Source organism: Convolutriloba macropyga, chromosome 2, assembly GCF_964194025.1.
Source record: "Convolutriloba macropyga chromosome 2, txConMacr16.3, whole genome shotgun sequence".
NCBI lineage: Eukaryota > Metazoa > Xenacoelomorpha > Acoela > Convolutidae > Convolutriloba > Convolutriloba macropyga.
Window position 1 is genome coordinate 70719284 of NC_134469.1, and position 17142 is coordinate 70736425.

General features: G+C 37.9%; 1 protein-coding gene across 1 annotated transcript; it reads left to right on the forward strand.

Moving 5' to 3' along the window:
• The first annotated feature begins 346 nt into the window (after window positions 1–346).
• On the forward strand, window positions 347–16756 carry LOC142335431 (dihydroxyacetone phosphate acyltransferase-like). The gene is made up of 5 exons (XM_075383912.1): window positions 347–797; window positions 1277–1489; window positions 3972–4115; window positions 4509–4847; window positions 15712–16756. The coding sequence occupies exons 1-5, from the start codon at window positions 366–368 to the stop codon at window positions 16663–16665; spliced, it is 2082 nt and encodes a 693-aa protein (XP_075240027.1). The 5' UTR covers window positions 347–365; the 3' UTR covers window positions 16666–16756.
• The last annotated feature ends 386 nt before the right edge of the window (window positions 16757–17142 follow it).

A 17142-nucleotide genomic window follows, 5' to 3' on the forward strand; every position in this document is an offset into this window, starting at 1 on the left:
CATAAAACTTTTATTTTTGAAGGTTGCAATATCAGTTGAATATTACGCTTTCAGATATCTGTGCACGTGCATATGTAAATTTTGAATGTTTCATATTTTGTTTGAGGTAACACTGAATAAAGATTTTGGCCTTTTCAAAACACACTGTTATTAATTGTTACCGAATGAAGTTTGTAGCAATTTTTGTAAACATGTTGATCTTTTTTTATGCAAAATTTTTGATAAGATGTTGAGCGAAGCTTTTGAACGAGGGAAGTTGGAACATTGAGAATCAGCACATTATCGGTCCTCCTTGCTTATGGATATGCATTTTAATTTTGTGTTGATGAGGGCTGATTTTTAGGTTTGAATGACTGTTGTTGAGAATGAACAGCGAAGCGTTTCTCGAATTCGAGGACTTCTTGAAACTGCACAGCTTCAAATTTGACTTCCAGTTTGCCTTCAAATCATACGATCCGTGGAAATTTTTTGCGATACCAACTAAGGATGCATGCTCCGAAAATGCAACACCCCAGGCTGAGCATTGTAATAGTTCGTCACATAGCGTCAATGCGCCTTCGGGTGGCAGTATCAAACAAATGGTGCTTAAATCGGCTGCTTTGGAACATACGATAAGAAGCTTAAAATTGGAGAGTGGAGAATCGGAACAACAGCTGAGGAAACGAGCTGCCGAAATTTTGGACTTGATGGGACACAACCAGACTGTATCATGGGCTAGAATCATCGGTGGAGCTGTCTATTGCATCATTAAAAGAACATTCGATAACATTTACGTGAATGCTCGTTCCTTTCAACAGGTACCATTTTCAATAGGCTAAAAATATATGCATTGTACCAAAGTTTTTTGGAGCAAATTTTCACTTTAGTGCCTTGTAAACAATAGGACAGATTCAGAAAACTGCCTTTTCATATCCTGTAGATCTTTGTTTTTCAATCGCTTATTTTGGTAAATTTTTAAGAATGGATAGTGCCCCCGATACTATTATCATTGCTTAGAATGGAAACAGACGTTTTATGTTTGCGGGTAAGGAAACAGTTCCAATTCCCTTCAAATTAGGATAGATCTCGATTTGTAAGAGATCTTTATTCTTCGATAATTTAGTAAGACTGAAGTATTTACAGAACTCCATTGTTCGGGACGTACATTTACTACTAAGGAGAAGATCATTAACTGTAAAGTGCTTAGCGGCAGTTCCCATGCGATGGCTATGTTCGTTTAATATTCTGTCATATAAAAATTAAGCCAGCTAACCAAGGAGATGTGAAATACATTTAGATTCAGGAGTTACTGAAGAAAGGGCCTGTTGTGTTCCTCCCGTCGCATAGAAGCTACATGGACTTTTTACTGGTCTCGATTGTGCTATTTGCCCATGACATGCCAATTCCAGTCATAGCAGCAGCGATCGACTTCCTAGGAATGAAATTTGTAGGTGAACTGCTAAGACGTTGTGGAGCTTTCTTCATCCGACGGAGTTTCAAAACTGATAAGGTAAGTTCCACAAATGGTTATGATATCGTTTCTAGATTGAGTGATGCGTTAATATGTTCCTCTTTAATTCTATTATCTATGCCTTTTTGAAAAAAAAACAGCTTTTTCGTAAATATGAACTCCTCATACTATCAAAGATGCCTTCATTCAGCTCTTCGTGCTTCTATTTGTTGAATACTGCTTGACTAATGTTAACCATCAACGCTGATTGGTTCAGCGTCGACACAAATAAGTGCCTTTTCTTTGCTTGATATGTGACATCAATTGCATCGTTATTAATAGCTGATATAGCGAGCTGTTATTGGCCTTCTCTTGGTTTTTACAATTCAAAGAGTTTGAATTGAATTACTGCGGTCTCTTTTTAGGATTCGAAGAGGTGTCATGCAAATTCTTTCAATCACATGCGGCGTTTTCAAAGCAGTTCGTTAGTGTTACTTTTCTTGCAAAATGGGTTTTCTCGCGAATCTTGGCAAGCAATTGTACGCTTGGGACCTTTTAAAACATTTTTTAAACTTTAAATTTTGATTGGTTTGTTGTCATTCTTTTACGCTGTTTAGCAGTTTTTCTATTGTTGTCAGTTTATCATCATTTCTCTGCTTAAACTTCGGGTTCAAGCAAAATGAAAATAAATTTTGAGAATTTGCTAGTAAAGTTCCTTTTTATTTAGCCTTCAATTTTTATCAGTGGTCTTCCAATAAAACAAATCGACAAAAAAACTGTGCTTTTTTCGGATATAATATTTAGTTCTCTAGAAGTTCTATGCCGGTCTTAATAGTTTGCGTGAGTTTTTCAATATTTAGCTTGATATATTCTAAAGGTCAACAGAGTGTATCAGAATGTTGATGAAATTGAGGTTAAAAACGCCGCATTCCCGACACTTACAATTACGAGGATTTTAGGGGGCTTTGGCGCACAACGTTAATGATGCTTTCTCACATTTTTTACACTGCATCAGTGTTTCTCACCGTACCTCAACCGTGGATATCGGTTACAAAGATTGCATGATTTTGATTGCTCTCGAAGCAATTAATTTCGTTTGAATCAATGGATCTTCTGAGTTTGTGCCCCCCCCCCAGTACGTTATGCAACCCCCCAGTTACAGAGCACGTGCCATTACATAGTAAATCATTATGTAAAAATATGGCACGTGCGTCTGGGAATTTAAATAATATACAGCCACTAAGCTGGGGGTCGTACAAACGGAAAAGATCTAAAGCAGCTATTGTAAACGTGTCTTTTATGCAAAATTCGTTGCTTATATGAAAGCAATTTTGCGCGAAAGAAGCAGAGCTCTTGTAGCTTTGTGGTTGAGAAGTCTGCCTGAAATCCAGGACATCTGGGACTGGATCCCCTGTTGTGGCGTGTTTTGCACCCATAAATCATTTCTTAGCTGCTCCTCCCAGTAAATTAAATTGGCGCGCATGTAGTTCGAGAGCAATTCATCCGACGGTAGTCACCGATAAACGTTTCCTTCATTTTGGTCTTTGTAATTCGCCATAAAACTATTCAATTATTCTGAAGCGTTTTTTCTCGAATTTATTTGAGTCCAAATTCGTGACAATCTTTCATCGGAGCCGTGTTCTTGGTAGTTGAAAAAGTGCTAATTTGGTTCTTAATCCGCACTTTTTTGTTGTTAATATTGAATTGGTGTTTTCGTTTGGTTAGGAGAATTAGAAATCAAAATAGATAATTTTGAGATTGCATTAGATTAGTGACAGTATGTCGAATTTTTAATTTTGCTCAAAAAGTCATTGATGACCAATTTGATTACTATTTTCAATTTCTTTTGCAAACTTCAACTAGCTTTCCCAAATGGCACTGTTGTCCACACACGTAATCAACCCTAATAAGACCTGGTTCTAAAAATGCTTATACTTTTTTTGTAGATTTAATCTGTTAAAGGATATGAAGTGCGGAGTTATGCGAAGTTGTGTATCCCTACCGTGGATGGACAACAGGTTTGTAACTCGGACGTGTTCAGACTGTAATTCTCTAATATTAACTCAAGCATTAAAATATCTTCGAAAGCATACGTGTTGCTAGTGGATTGCTCTTTTCTGGTCAAAAAAGATTGCTGCACCTATTATGATGCTGAACCACTAGAACGAAAAAAAAAACAATCATGTAGTGTATGAAACATTCTTTGTATACAAATTTACAAAATGGATTGAAAAATTGTTTTTTAAAAGGATGTTGGAAGTATGACTTGGTACTGCATATCAAAAAGCAGCAGCAACAACTTTGACTTTCATCGCGAAAAAAAAATTGACTAGTAAATTATGAATATATTGTTCTTTACTCTGAATAGTAGTCTGATTGACTAAATGGCTTTGTTTGAGTAAAAGTTTAAAATGCGAAGGTTTAGTTTTGTTAATCCTGATTAAAAAGAGTATTGTACTAATACGTGGAGACGAATATCGAGCCCTGGCTATGTGACAATTTTATCGTTTTAGTTACCTATAAATTGATTGTTTGTCTTTAGCTGTACTGGACAATCTTCTACGAGTATGTGCAGGCACACTTGCATGCAGCCAGATTTCCAATCGAGTTTTTCATCGAGGGTACACGAAGTAGAACAGGGAACTTCCTCTATCCCAAATCGGGAATGCTCAACGTCGTCTGCCAGGTTCCAACTTACTCACCTATAATATTAACGGACTCTTATCTTAAAACTTTATATTTGGCAGTAGTAATTGCTATCGCTTGAGAGCGGTAGTGCTCATTCAGCTCCAATTTCACGCATATTTTTGTTTTAAACATTATTCTTTAACTGAGTTACTGAGTTAAACGGAGATATATATGGTTTTATCACGTCCATTGTTCTCAAAGCTCGGAAATTTAATTGTATCGATGTGTTATGAAAAGTTATCATCCATAAGACTACGGTGAAGGGAATAATATCACCACCTCATTTTGATTGTTTTCGAAATTTGTCCTGACCATTAGTCACCTTGAATGTGCTAGAGAAAACTCTCAGAGGATCAACACTGAAATTCTCAATCACTAAGTGTTGTTTCAGGATTTCTTCAAAGGGCGAGTGACAGATGTCTACTTCGTTCCTGTTAGCATCAGTTACGAGCGTCTCTTCGAGGAAACTTTATATGCTTTCGAGCTGGCAACTGGACTGCCAAAGCCGAAGGAGTCCACTTCTGCTATGCTGAAAGCGCGAAAAGTTCTAGACGAGAGTTTCGGAAATATCTACATCAATTTTGGGCAGCCGTTTTCTTTACGTGAGGCTGCGTATGGTCGAGTAGACAGATCAGTGTTCTCCTGCACTCCAATCTTTGAGCAATTTGTGTCACCTCAAAGTGAATCATTCGTGCAAGAGCTTTCTCTGTATGCGATTGGCAGAATTCAGGTAAAATGATTTCCTGAGCACTACAAAATTCAGAGAGCACAACGGTGATAATAGATTTATTTGTGCAGCTCACTGCCAAAGACATCAATAGATTTTCATGGATTTTACCTTCATAGATTTTAACTAATAGATTTTACCTTGTTTTTACTTTGCACTCTCATAGATTTTACCTTGTTTCGTCCAATTTTGTTTTTATCGTTTTACTCCGTTTTTTTAGTGACTTGTCTGAGTTCTAAGATCAATTCAACGATTGCACTAAACTTCAAACGCTTCAGGAAAACTGGTTTTAGCTGACATTTAGAACCTCAAGGTTAATTGTTCCGTTATTATTTACAACAGATATCTGAGCGGAGCTATTGTTTACTATGCTTTTTCTTACGATTCATAGGAATTCTTAAAATTTAGAGAATCTGGAGCTCGATATCGGCTCTGCTTGTCACATGAAATGACTACAAATTTAAATTACTAAGATAAAAAGTAAACACGGAACCAGAATGGCCTGGTGAAACCAATTTTTTGAAGTATTTGACAACTTTTCCAAGCATATTTAGTTGCTCGCAAACGAAGTTGGTAACAATATTTGTCCTGTGGTCTGTTTTAATGCAATTTTTCGCTTGACTGATTTTTTTCTGATACTTTGAACTTTTTGTCTTCAAAATTGGTATAAATAGGTAACGCCCGGCGGAGATCAAGTTCTGTTAGGGACTTTCGGCTTACAAGACTCTATCGGATTTACCGAAACTCTTCTGGAGACTTAAATTTATGGCGTGAAGAGAGGTTCTTAGCGCTTGACCCCCCTCCCTTATCCCCACCCCTAACCTACTAGCGCCCTCGACCACGTGAGTTTCCCCAATATTTAAAGGATACATATGACATTGTTGTTAAGGCAACGTGGTGGGGGGATTTATCTTGTGGAAAAAAATGTTCCAGCCCAGCGAGAATTGAACCTAGACATGTGGTCTAACATCCTGAGGAAATACCGTTTAGCCGCCTAAAGGGTACGGAAAGAGTTCGACTGGGCTATTTATCCGGGGACTATTTATCCGGATGTCTCCTTCTGCGCTTCTTTCTGAAAACAATCAGATTATTTCAAACCACCTTTATTTCGCTTCGCTTGTTTTAGCTTAGTGTTTATTTCTGAGTAAGAGCGTTCTGCTGTCATATAGTAGCCCACATATAAGTGGTCATTAAACTTTAGCCCTCCCCCGCAATCGCCGTAATGTAGCCATGGTGTTTATAATTTTGTGGGAGGCTGTAATTGGAAAGACACCGGTGGAGGAGGGTGGGGTGGTGCGGGAGTGATTCCCTACCAGATCGAATAGATTTGATAAGAGATTTGATGGTGTTCTGGCTCTATACGTTCGTTCTTTGCTTTATTGCTATTTTGTGGCAATTTAATTTGAATTTAGATTGGTATCTGCTGCAGGGCACATTTTGTATGAATCACTTCGTACTGGCGTCCAGTGTCCACCTTTACGAACTTTGCTTTGACCCACAGGACTCTTTAGGTCTTCTTTCAGGGCCGAATTGCTACTCCTGTTTTTGCTTGAATCTTTATCTCCAATTTTTTTCTGAGGAGCGGTTGCGTCTTGATGATCATGGCTTATCAGACCGCAGTTCGCATGTCAAAATTTGCTTGACCGATTTGGCTCTTAGCGTGACTTTTACGCCCCTTCGCTTTTTTGTTTCGCGTGATCTAAATTTCTTTCATTAATAGCCGCGAAGCGATAGCGGCTATTATTGGGAACACTGTGTTTTTTACAATCCAAAGAATTTGAATTGTTTTGGTGCGCTGTCTTTTTTTTAGATCTGTTCACGCTTTTTTTTTGGCTTTTTCACGTCAGTGAGAAGTCAAATTAGATTGGTGATTTTGATTACACTGAGATGACAAAGGGAGCAAAAAATCGAGTAGGTTTGAGGCGTGACTTTTTTCATAAAACCTTTAAAGTGGAGTGAGAAATTGGTGTTTGGACAATTTGGCGGTTTTTGAGATAGATTTTTTTTCAGGTGCGTCAATTTGACTTCTGTTTGCAGAGTTTCCTCTCCTTCAGTCCTTTTAAGACTTTTACATATGTTCTATTTGTGCCTATTTGCCGTTGCTTGAATTCAGGTAGGGGCAGCTAAAACTTTTTATGACTTTGCCACTATTTGTTGTCATAAAATATTAGTGAATTTTAGATTTTGCCCCTTTTTGAATGTATCAGTTGTCTTATCTCTTAGTTTCATCAATGACAGGTCCGATTGGTTAGTGATGAGTCATAAAAGAGCCTAATTAATAGCTAGAGTTAATAGTTAGTTGTTTTCATGACTTTGACACTACTTTGAGTGAATTTTTGAGTTCTGCAAGTATTTATTGTACTTTTTGATGTCTTATCATTTAATTTCACTGGGGACAAGTCTGATGCTGCTAATAGGGGTTACGTTTATCGATTTAATTGTTTTTGTTCAAAGCTAGTGCTTTCCATGACTTTGGCACTAATTGATTTCAATAAGAATTATCAATTTTTATTTACTTTTGCGAGTTTTTTTCACCTTTGTCGTCTTAACTCGTAATTTCATTGTTCTGAGGTCTCATTGGTTGCTAAAAAGGCTTCAATAAAAGCAGTTGATTTCAGTTCATAGCTATTGCTTTTTTGGCTTATACGCGTGTTCGTTTTTTTAAAAAAATCCTAGTGTTTTTTTTTAATTTTGCTTGAATTTATTGTGCTTATTGCTGTCTTATCACTAAATCTCATTGATTACTGGTCTCAACAGTGGTCATTGAGGACTGAATTAATTGATGTAATTGCATCCTTCAGTAACTGTTGTGTTCTGTGAGTTTTATACTAAGTGTTTTTAAAAAGTTTCAGCGAGTTTTATTGCGATTTTTGTCTTATGATATATTATTAGTGAGAGGACTCATCGACATTTAATGACAGTTGCTAATGAGAAATAGAGGAATATAGTCACCAGTTTGATTTCATCGCAGTTGCTTTCTGATGTTGATCAAGTCTTATCAAAAAATAAAAGTTGATATTTTAATCTTGCTTGTTTTTGTTGTTCTTGTGTTGTTTTACTGCTTAGTCTCATTACTAACAGCTCTCGTTTGCCTTTTCAAGCAGAGTTAATGATTGTCAGCTCATAATTTAATACAACTCTTTAAATTGTATTTCAGACTTGTGCTCCTATGTTTTTTTAGTTTGTCGTCTCCACCGATGATTCTTGTGACATGACTTCTTGGAATTTAATTTTTCAATTTGTGATTTCTAATGGTTTGCACTTAAAAGTGTGTGCGTGACGTGATTTGTTTTTCTTTTGAGTCAACTGCGTGACTTACCTCACTCAAAAAATTACTTCTGAACTCGCTCAATGAAATTTGAATTTTAACTTTACTATTTAAAGGTCAATAGTGTGCATCTAAGTAGTGCCAAACGTATATGCCCTAATTCTGGAATATTAGAGCCTTTATTTTTGATTTCGAATAATAATTTCAAAAAGCTCCCTTAGGGTTTTTTTCCTTATAGAGCGTATGTGTCTAAAAAAATGACGGTCCGAATCTAACCAAAAAGTCTAGTGGTCTCTTAAAGGACTGGTGGTCAATCTGTCTATCTTATGTCTTTGGTTGTTTCAATTCATGGACAGCCACAAGCGTCTATCACGGCCATTTTCCAGAAATCTGCCGGCTTTGTTCTATTTTTTTAAAATCCCAATTGTGATTAATCGCGGCTATTGTCCGGCTGACTGCGGTTTGTTTTATTTTTGGAAAAATTTGTTACCGTCTCCATTACTGGCTATCTGAGGCGGCTATCTTATCTTCCCCCTTGCTTCCTTCTCTATTTTTCTAAAATTCAATGATCAAGAAAACCAATTGAGCGTTTTTAAACCCGCCATGAAACGAGCAGAGGTCCTGCCAAAAAGTCAAACAGCTGTTGCTGTCCTCCGCATGATACCCACAGTTTGAGTTTAGTTTTATGGCTGTTGATTTGCGGTTCTATTACCATTATCCATAAAATCGCTGTGAAACTAAGTAATAAATATTTGGTTGTGCTATCAGTTTTTGTCGTGCTATCAGCAAGTGTTTTTTTAAATAAGCCTTTTTGCGATTATTTCATTCGGTGGCTACTGACAATTAGCACCAACGCTGATGGGTTTGCGTGAAAACTTGTGTAAGTGAGTGTGCTCATCTTCCTCTGTGTGTTTTTGTGTTAGTGTTTGTTTTTGTGTGTGTTGAATGAGCATTGAATTACGAAAGACTTTGGGTTTTCACAACTTTGCTTTTTAGTTGGTGATATTTGCGGTCTTTTTGGGGCCGAATATTTCAGTACTAGTTTTGAGGGGGAAATCAGAACTGTACATCAGAGCTTCGTTTGATGTGTATTTATTCCCTGTGGTACTTTTTCACTGCATGTCTTATAATCAGTCAATTTATCAGACTCTTCTATTATGCAAAACTCTGAGGCTATTTGTTCTGTTTTACGTTTATTATGAAACTGGGGGATCAAGAAAGATATTAGCTTTAATAGACATGTGTGTAATATATCCTATATATTGAACGCGCCAGCTCTAAATGGGACAAAATTTTTGCAAGTTTTAGGGGCCTCTCGAAGCGTATGTTTAAGAGCCGAATTGAGCAGCATATTTAAGCGAACATATTGAAAAGGGTCAATGACCTAAACTGCTCAAAGTAGATGGGTGAGAACTGAACCTGGGACAAAAGAGTATTTGTCAGGTGCAGTTACCACGAGGCTATGACGGCATGAAATTATGCTTGACCAGAGGGAGGATTCATGGTCCTGGGTACTACGTGTTTCTTAATGGTCCACGAACGAAGCTTGGAGCATTTATTGTAAACTTTTGTTTTTTTGCAAAGTTCCATTATACAGAGTCTGAGCTATTCTAAAACACTTAGCTTTCAACTAAGTTTTTCACGCTATATTGTTTGATTTTTGCGTGATCTCAAATGCTCTCAATCTGAAATACGTCTATTAATAAAAACAAAAGCGACTGTGAGAAACGGTGGCTTGTAGTGGTTATAGCGCGGTTGGTAGAATGGAGGACTACTATTCTGAGGGTCGAGGGTTCGAAACCGTGTCGGGTACCTTCCCTTTTGTAGGCCTTTAAACGTTTAATAAACATCATGCCGCATGGCGGCTGAGAGCAACTCTTGCGACGCGAGTCGGTTTATACTCCTGTGTGTGTTTGGGGATGAAAAATGGTAATCCTATATATTGAACCCCTGAGCTCTAAAGTGGGAAAAAACTTTTGCATGTTTAAGAGGCCTCTTGAAGGGCATGTTAAAGAACCGCATTGAGAAGCATGGCTATGCAAACATAGCGAGAGAGGTCAATGGTCTAAAAGGCTCAAAGTAGATGCGTGAGAACCGAACGTGGGACAAAAGACTGTTAATCAAGTGCAGTGACAGTCCTGGGTACTACGTGTTTTTTAATAGTCCCCGAACGAAGTTTGAAGCATTTCTTGTAACTTTTGTATTTTGCAAAGTTTCAGCTTTACAGATTCTGAGCTATTCTAAAACACTCTTCGCTTTCAACTTAGTTTTTCGCGGTTTACTTTCTTCTTTTAGCGTCATCTCAAATGCTCTCAATCTGAAGTATGTTTATTGATACGTGAGAAACGTTGCTTTGTATTCGTGATATCGAAGTTGGGAAGATGGAGAAGTGCTATCTGAGGGTCGAGGGTTCGAACACGTGTCGAGTACCTTCGTTTTTGCAGACATGAAAATTTCTTATCAAGACCATGTCACCTGGCGTTCGGGAGCAGTTTTTGCGACGCGAGTCGGTTTATGTTCCTGTATGTGTGTTTGCGGGATGAAAGTGGTAATTGTTTTCTTTTTTAACAATTCTTCTTTCCGGTCTCTTGGTATTCTCTTTGCTTTTCATTTCAATTTTTTGAACGGTGTTTTTCGTAAAAATTGGTCGAATTTTCCCTTTAATATTGTTGGCCCCAAACGAATTTTTGAGCAATCATTTTTCACACTCTATCTTTCTTCTCTGCTTCTCGCTCTCTCCTTCAATCCTTTTTCCATTTTTTCCCGTTATATCTCCCTCTAACGCCTATCTTTTTTTTCTCTGTCTTTTCTCGCTTTTGTTCAATTCTTTCTTTTTTGCTTTCTTTCTCTCTTTCTCTTTCTTTGTTTTTTTTGTCTCTCTCTATCTCTCTCTCTCTCTCTGTGTGTGTGTGTCTGTGTGTGTGTGTGTTTCTTCCTCTCTTTTTCTTTCTTTCGTTCCGTTTCTCTATCTCTCTTCTCTTTCCTTTTTTCCGTCTCTCTCTCTCTCTCTCTCTCTCTCTCTCTCTCTCTCTCTTTCCGCTTGCTTCCTTCTCTTTTTTTCTGAAATTCAATGATCAATAAAACCAGTTGAGCATATAGACCCGCCATGAAACGAGCATATAGTCCCGCCAAAAAATCAAACAGCTGTTGCTGTCCTAATGTGCACATTTTGCTGTTGCTTTTAAGCTCCTAATGTGCACATTTTTTTGCGCTCATGCATGCGATTTAGAAGAAACAAGCGATTCACAAACGACAATGTGCATAATTTGGCTGTAGAAGGAGCAAAAGACCAGTTCAACACGCATAGTTAGCGTAATTGGTGCGACATGTTTGCTAAACAAGGGGCATGGGTTCGAGGCCGAGTCGGTGCGAAACATAAACCCTAACGTCTTTTAAACCTTCTATTCGTTTAAATAACTTTCTTGTTATGGTTTTGCGGGCCTACTAGTTTTTGGATAAACGCATTGAAACGCGCCAGCTCTAAATGGGACAAAATTTTTGCAAGTTTTAGGGGCCTCTCGAAGCGTATGTTTAAGAGCCGAATTGAGCAGCATATTTAAGCGAACATATTGAAAAGGGTCAATGACCTAAACTGCTCAAAGTAGATGGGTGAGAACTGAACCTGGGACAAAAGAGTATTTGTCAGGTGCAGTTACCACGAGGCTATGACGGCATGAAATTATGCTTGACCAGAGGGAGGATTCATGGTCCTGGGTACTACGTGTTTCTTAATGGTCCACGAACGAAGCTTGGAGCATTTATTGTAAACTTTTGTTTTTTTGCAAAGTTCCATTATACAGAGTCTGAGCTATTCTAAAACACTTAGCTTTCAACTAAGTTTTTCACGCTATATTGTTTGATTTTTGCGTGATCTCAAATGCTCTCAATCTGAAATACGTCTATTAATAAAAACAAAAGCGACTGTGAGAAACGGTGGCTTGTAGTGGTTATAGCGCGGTTGGTAGAATGGAGGACTACTATTCTGAGGGTCGAGGGTTCGAAACCGTGTCGGGTACCTTCCCTTTTGTAGGCCTTTAAACGTTTAATAAACATCATGCCGCATGGCGGCTGAGAGCAACTCTTGCGACGCGAGTCGGTTTATACTCCTGTGTGTGTTTGGGGATGAAAAATGGTAATCCTATATATTGAACCCCTGAGCTCTAAAGTGGGAAAAAACTTTTGCATGTTTAAGAGGCCTCTTGAAGGGCATGTTAAAGAACCGCATTGAGAAGCATGGCTATGCAAACATAGCGAGAGAGGTCAATGGTCTAAAAGGCTCAAAGTAGATGCGTGAGAACCGAACGTGGGACAAAAGACTGTTAATCAAGTGCAGTGACAGTCCTGGGTACTACGTGTTTTTTAATAGTCCCCGAACGAAGTTTGAAGCATTTCTTGTAACTTTTGTATTTTGCAAAGTTTCAGCTTTACAGATTCTGAGCTATTCTAAAACACTCTTCGCTTTCAACTTAGTTTTTCGCGGTTTACTTTCTTCTTTTAGCGTCATCTCAAATGCTCTCAATCTGAAGTATGTTTATTGATACGTGAGAAACGTTGCTTTGTATTCGTGATATCGAAGTTGGGAAGATGGAGAAGTGCTATCTTAGGGTCGAGGGTTCGAACACGTGTCGAGTACCTTCGTTTTTGCAGACATGAAAATTTCTTATCAAGACCATGTCACCTGGCGTTCGGGAGCAGTTTTTGCGACGCGAGTCGGTTTATGTTCCTGTATGTGTGTTTGCGGGATGAAAGTGGTAATTGTTTTCTTTTTTAACAATTCTTCTTTCCGGTCTCTTGGTATTCTCTTTGCTTTTCATTTCAATTTTTTGAACGGTGTTTTTCGTAAAAATTGGTCGAATTTTCCCTTTAATATTGTTGGCCCCAAACGAATTTTTGAGCAATCATTTTTCACACTCTATCTTTCTTCTCTGCTTCTCGCTCTCTCCTTCAATCCTTTTTCCATTTTTTCCCGTTATATCTCCCTCTAACGCCTATCTTTTTTTTCTCTGTCTTTTCTCGCTTTTGTTCAATTCTTTCTTTTTTGCTTTCTTTCTCTCTTTCTCTTTCTTTGTTTTTTTTGTCTCTCTCTATCTCTCTCTCTCTCTCTCTGTGTGTGTGTGTCTGTGTGTGTGTGTGTTTCTTCCTCTCTTTTTCTTTCTTTCGTTCCGTTTCTCTATCTCTCTTCTCTTTCCTTTTTTCCGTCTCTCTCTCTCTCTCTCTCTCTCTCTCTCTCTCTCTCTCTTCCGCTTGCTTCCTTCTCTTTTTTTCTGAAATTCAATGATCAATAAAACCAGTTGAGCATATAGACCCGCCATGAAACGAGCATATAGTCCCGCCAAAAAATCAAACAGCTGTTGCTGTCCTAATGTGCACATTTTGCTGTTGCTTTTAAGCTCCTAATGTGCACATTTTTTTGCGCTCATGCATGCGATTTAGAAGAAACAAGCGATTCACAAACGACAATGTGCATAATTTGGCTGTAGAAGGAGCAAAAGACCAGTTCAACACGCATAGTTAGCGTAATTGGTGCGACATGTTTGCTAAACAAGGGGCATGGGTTCGAGGCCGAGTCGGTGCGAAACATAAACCCTAACGTCTTTTAAACCTTCTATTCGTTTAAATAACTTTCTTGTTATGGTTTTGCGGGCCTACTAGTTTTTGGATAAACGCATTGAATATTTGGTTTTTGATTGCTTTCTAACGACGTTTCAAGCAATTTGTAAAAATGTGTGTTCATTTTTTATGCAAAGTTTTTGCTCGACCGTTTTCTTCTGGAACATTCTCTATTTCACTTCTTGAATGACCATTTCACGCTTGGCTATTTGATTTCGATGAATCATTCCAATTGCTAGCATTCAGAGTTTAAATCTGTTGTCAAAAAGAAACTGATTGTTAGCAAATAAGGTACGTAGCCCGTGGAGCGTAGTGGCGAATGTCGTGGACTCTCAAGCTAGAGGCCGCCGGTTGGAAGAGCACCGTAGTTAGAGGTTTTTGCACCACAAACATTCCTCGTCAGTCCTTCGAGAGCAAATTCTCCTACGTTAGTTGTTTTTTCATTCTCTTATTATGGGAAACATTAAAATCGCGTAAATAAATAATTGCTCTGAGTTTGTTCATTCGCCAATTATTTTGAGAGAGTAAGATCAATTAGCGATGACATAATTTGACGGGAGAACGCCTTTTTGATGCTAAGCTACCCAGTGCACCGGTAAATTCTGTAAAGTTTGTTTGAACCTTTTTTTGGTAAATATATTTCTACACTATGGTACCAAAAAGCTACTTAGCAAAATTTGTGCTCTTTAAAGGTTACTTAAAGCGTGAAATCTTGAAGTTTTAAACGAGATTTCATTTTAATTCTCGCCGCTTACACAGAAAAAAAGGTTAAGATGCTTCATTTTGTACACTGTTTGTCACCCTGTTGCGATTCAAAAATGTTCGCTTTTCGTGGACAAAACCCAAAGTAGTTCAGCTTAAAATCACGATCTAGCAAACAGCATGCATAAAAAAACAATATCAAAAAAAGTAACATGCTCTAGGCGTCTCCAGCGAAGGAATTGTGCGAATAAATGGAACAAGGCCTCTTAACAAAAACGCAGAAAACTCAAGCTGCGAGAAGCGATCGCTGATATTTTCGGGTACATTACAATCAGATGGGTGGAACGTATTTATGAACTGAACAAACAAGCTGCGGTTCTAGTTTAATTGGGAATGCCTGTTCAGAACCTGCCGTTTTCAACAAGTTGATTTTCCTGTGAATAAATCAAAGATCGTCAGCACTGTTTTCAACGAAAACGAGCGGGAGGTACCAGAATGGTCAGAAGTAGTCTTGATCTGAATCCAATTTAAACATTATGGTCGATTTGGAAGCAACAATTATAAAATAGACAGTTTTTTGGGATAATTTGTAAAAAAAAGTGTCCGAAAGTTAACTCAGATGTCGTCAGAAGGTTGTGTGAAAACCATACCAGCCGTCTAGCTGATGTTTTGACAGTTGATAACGTAGTGTCTCGTTACTAGAGAACTGATTTAAACTCAAGTTGTATTTTTTGACGTCTGTAGCGCTTTTTAACATTTGTTAGGTGTAAGTTGCTTTTTGGTACCATAGTGTATATGTACATCATGTAGTAGTACCCCCACCCACCCACTCATGAATAAGGCTTGAAGAATTAAAATGCGCTTCCGTCCAGAGCAATTCGTCCGGTGTTAGTCGGCTTATCTTGATATTTTTTGAAATAATCTGTCTTGAATAATACACTTGCGCTACATAACTACGCTAAAACAGTATTTTGCCATTAAGATTTTACTGAATTTTGCGGAATAAATGTGAATATTCTTCTGATTATTCTTTCGGAGCTGACTGTAAAAATGTACAGACGGGCGAGTCTATTCGTATACCCCAGCTTCCTTCTATCACGGGGATAAGTTGACTGTTTTCCGACAGTATGTAGGCTTTCATCTATTTTTCTACTAGAAGTAACTTATATGATACATGTCTCTGACCACGGCCTACGACGAGACTTGTGATCACGTCATGTTACTGATTTTTACCTCTGATCAGACTCTTGTGAGACCGTTGTCAATATTTCTGTGCAACATGTTTAGGAGAATCTGTACATTCAACCTTGGCATCTAATATCATCTGTTCTGCTCAACTACGCTTTCTCTTCCCGCAGTAGAGCAGTGCCTGCAATGCTGTTAGTTGAAAAACTAAACCTTCTAGCTCAAATTCTTACAACTGCCAGCTGTAAGCAGGTCATGACATCATATTCACTCTCTGACGTCATCAAGGCCCTTCAGTGTCATGTGAAGACTGTTCACTTCTGTGCCTTCTCAAAGATGTTCCTCCTCGCGCCAGAAGAGCTCAACTTCAACAAAGAGGGAAAAGTTGTGCCCATAATTCCCGTTCAGCTATTGATGTATCAGAATATGTTTGTCAATCATTTAGCTCCATTGTTCATAGCTTTGAAGATTATTGAGAAACGAAATGGTTTTATTTCATTCTGGGAGTTTGAACAGAAGTTGGCAAAGGCTCTGGATATTTTCTGCCAGGAGTTCGTAGCTGTTGAAGGCAATGCAAATTTTGTCTTGAAAATGTTGGAGTCGCTGAAAGTGATTCACTGGAATAATGCTTCAGAAATTGATTTACACAGTCTGGAGAATAGTGAAATACAAGATGTGTTAAATAAAATATCGCGCCCATATTTCACAGTCCTCTGTTTAACCATGATCAATATCGAAATGTACGCAGAAATATCAGAGAAGACAGGAAAATACATCTCCTTATCAGCATTGAACAGTTTAGTGAGGTCCAAAATCAGTCAGTGTTATGACTCTGGTAAACTGTCTGGCGCTTGTGCTGTGACAACTACTGCAGTAAACAATGTGTTCAACCTGTGCAAAATGAGAGGAGTTATGAAGATCCGACCAGTCGCGGGGGCTTCACCCGTTGTTCAAATTGAGAAACATAAGCTTTCAGAGCTGATGGATGAAATTCGCCAATTGTTTCCATGTGATCACCTGTTGTTCGCAATCACATCTATAAAATCGAAGCTGTAAGCTTTATTGTTAAATTTATCCAAAGTTTATACTGTTTGTAGAAATTTATTTGCAGCAAGTTTTGTAGTCTAGAAGTCAATTTTTAAAGCACTGTGTTTTCTTGAAAAAGTTTATAGTTCTCCAACTCAGTGTTCAAAAATTATTTGTGATGGTTGAATTTTGATTAATCCAATATTTTCTGCAAGAATTTGTTAAATTTGTTCATCTCATAGAAAAATAATTAGGGGATTAAGCCCACCCCCCAGAATCCATATCTGAAATGGGGTCAGTTCTATAAGCCCGCCTAAAATTTATGGCAACTATCTTTCGCAAAACGAGAAATTTATACTAGATTTAACATTCTAGTACATATTTTATACCAATAAGGGAAGTGTTTTCCACATAAAATGTTTCTACATAAAAAGCTATTGTGTTTAGAATAGTAATTGAGAATAATGATTAATTGCAAAATAGTGCCTCATTTCTAATAAGCGTTAT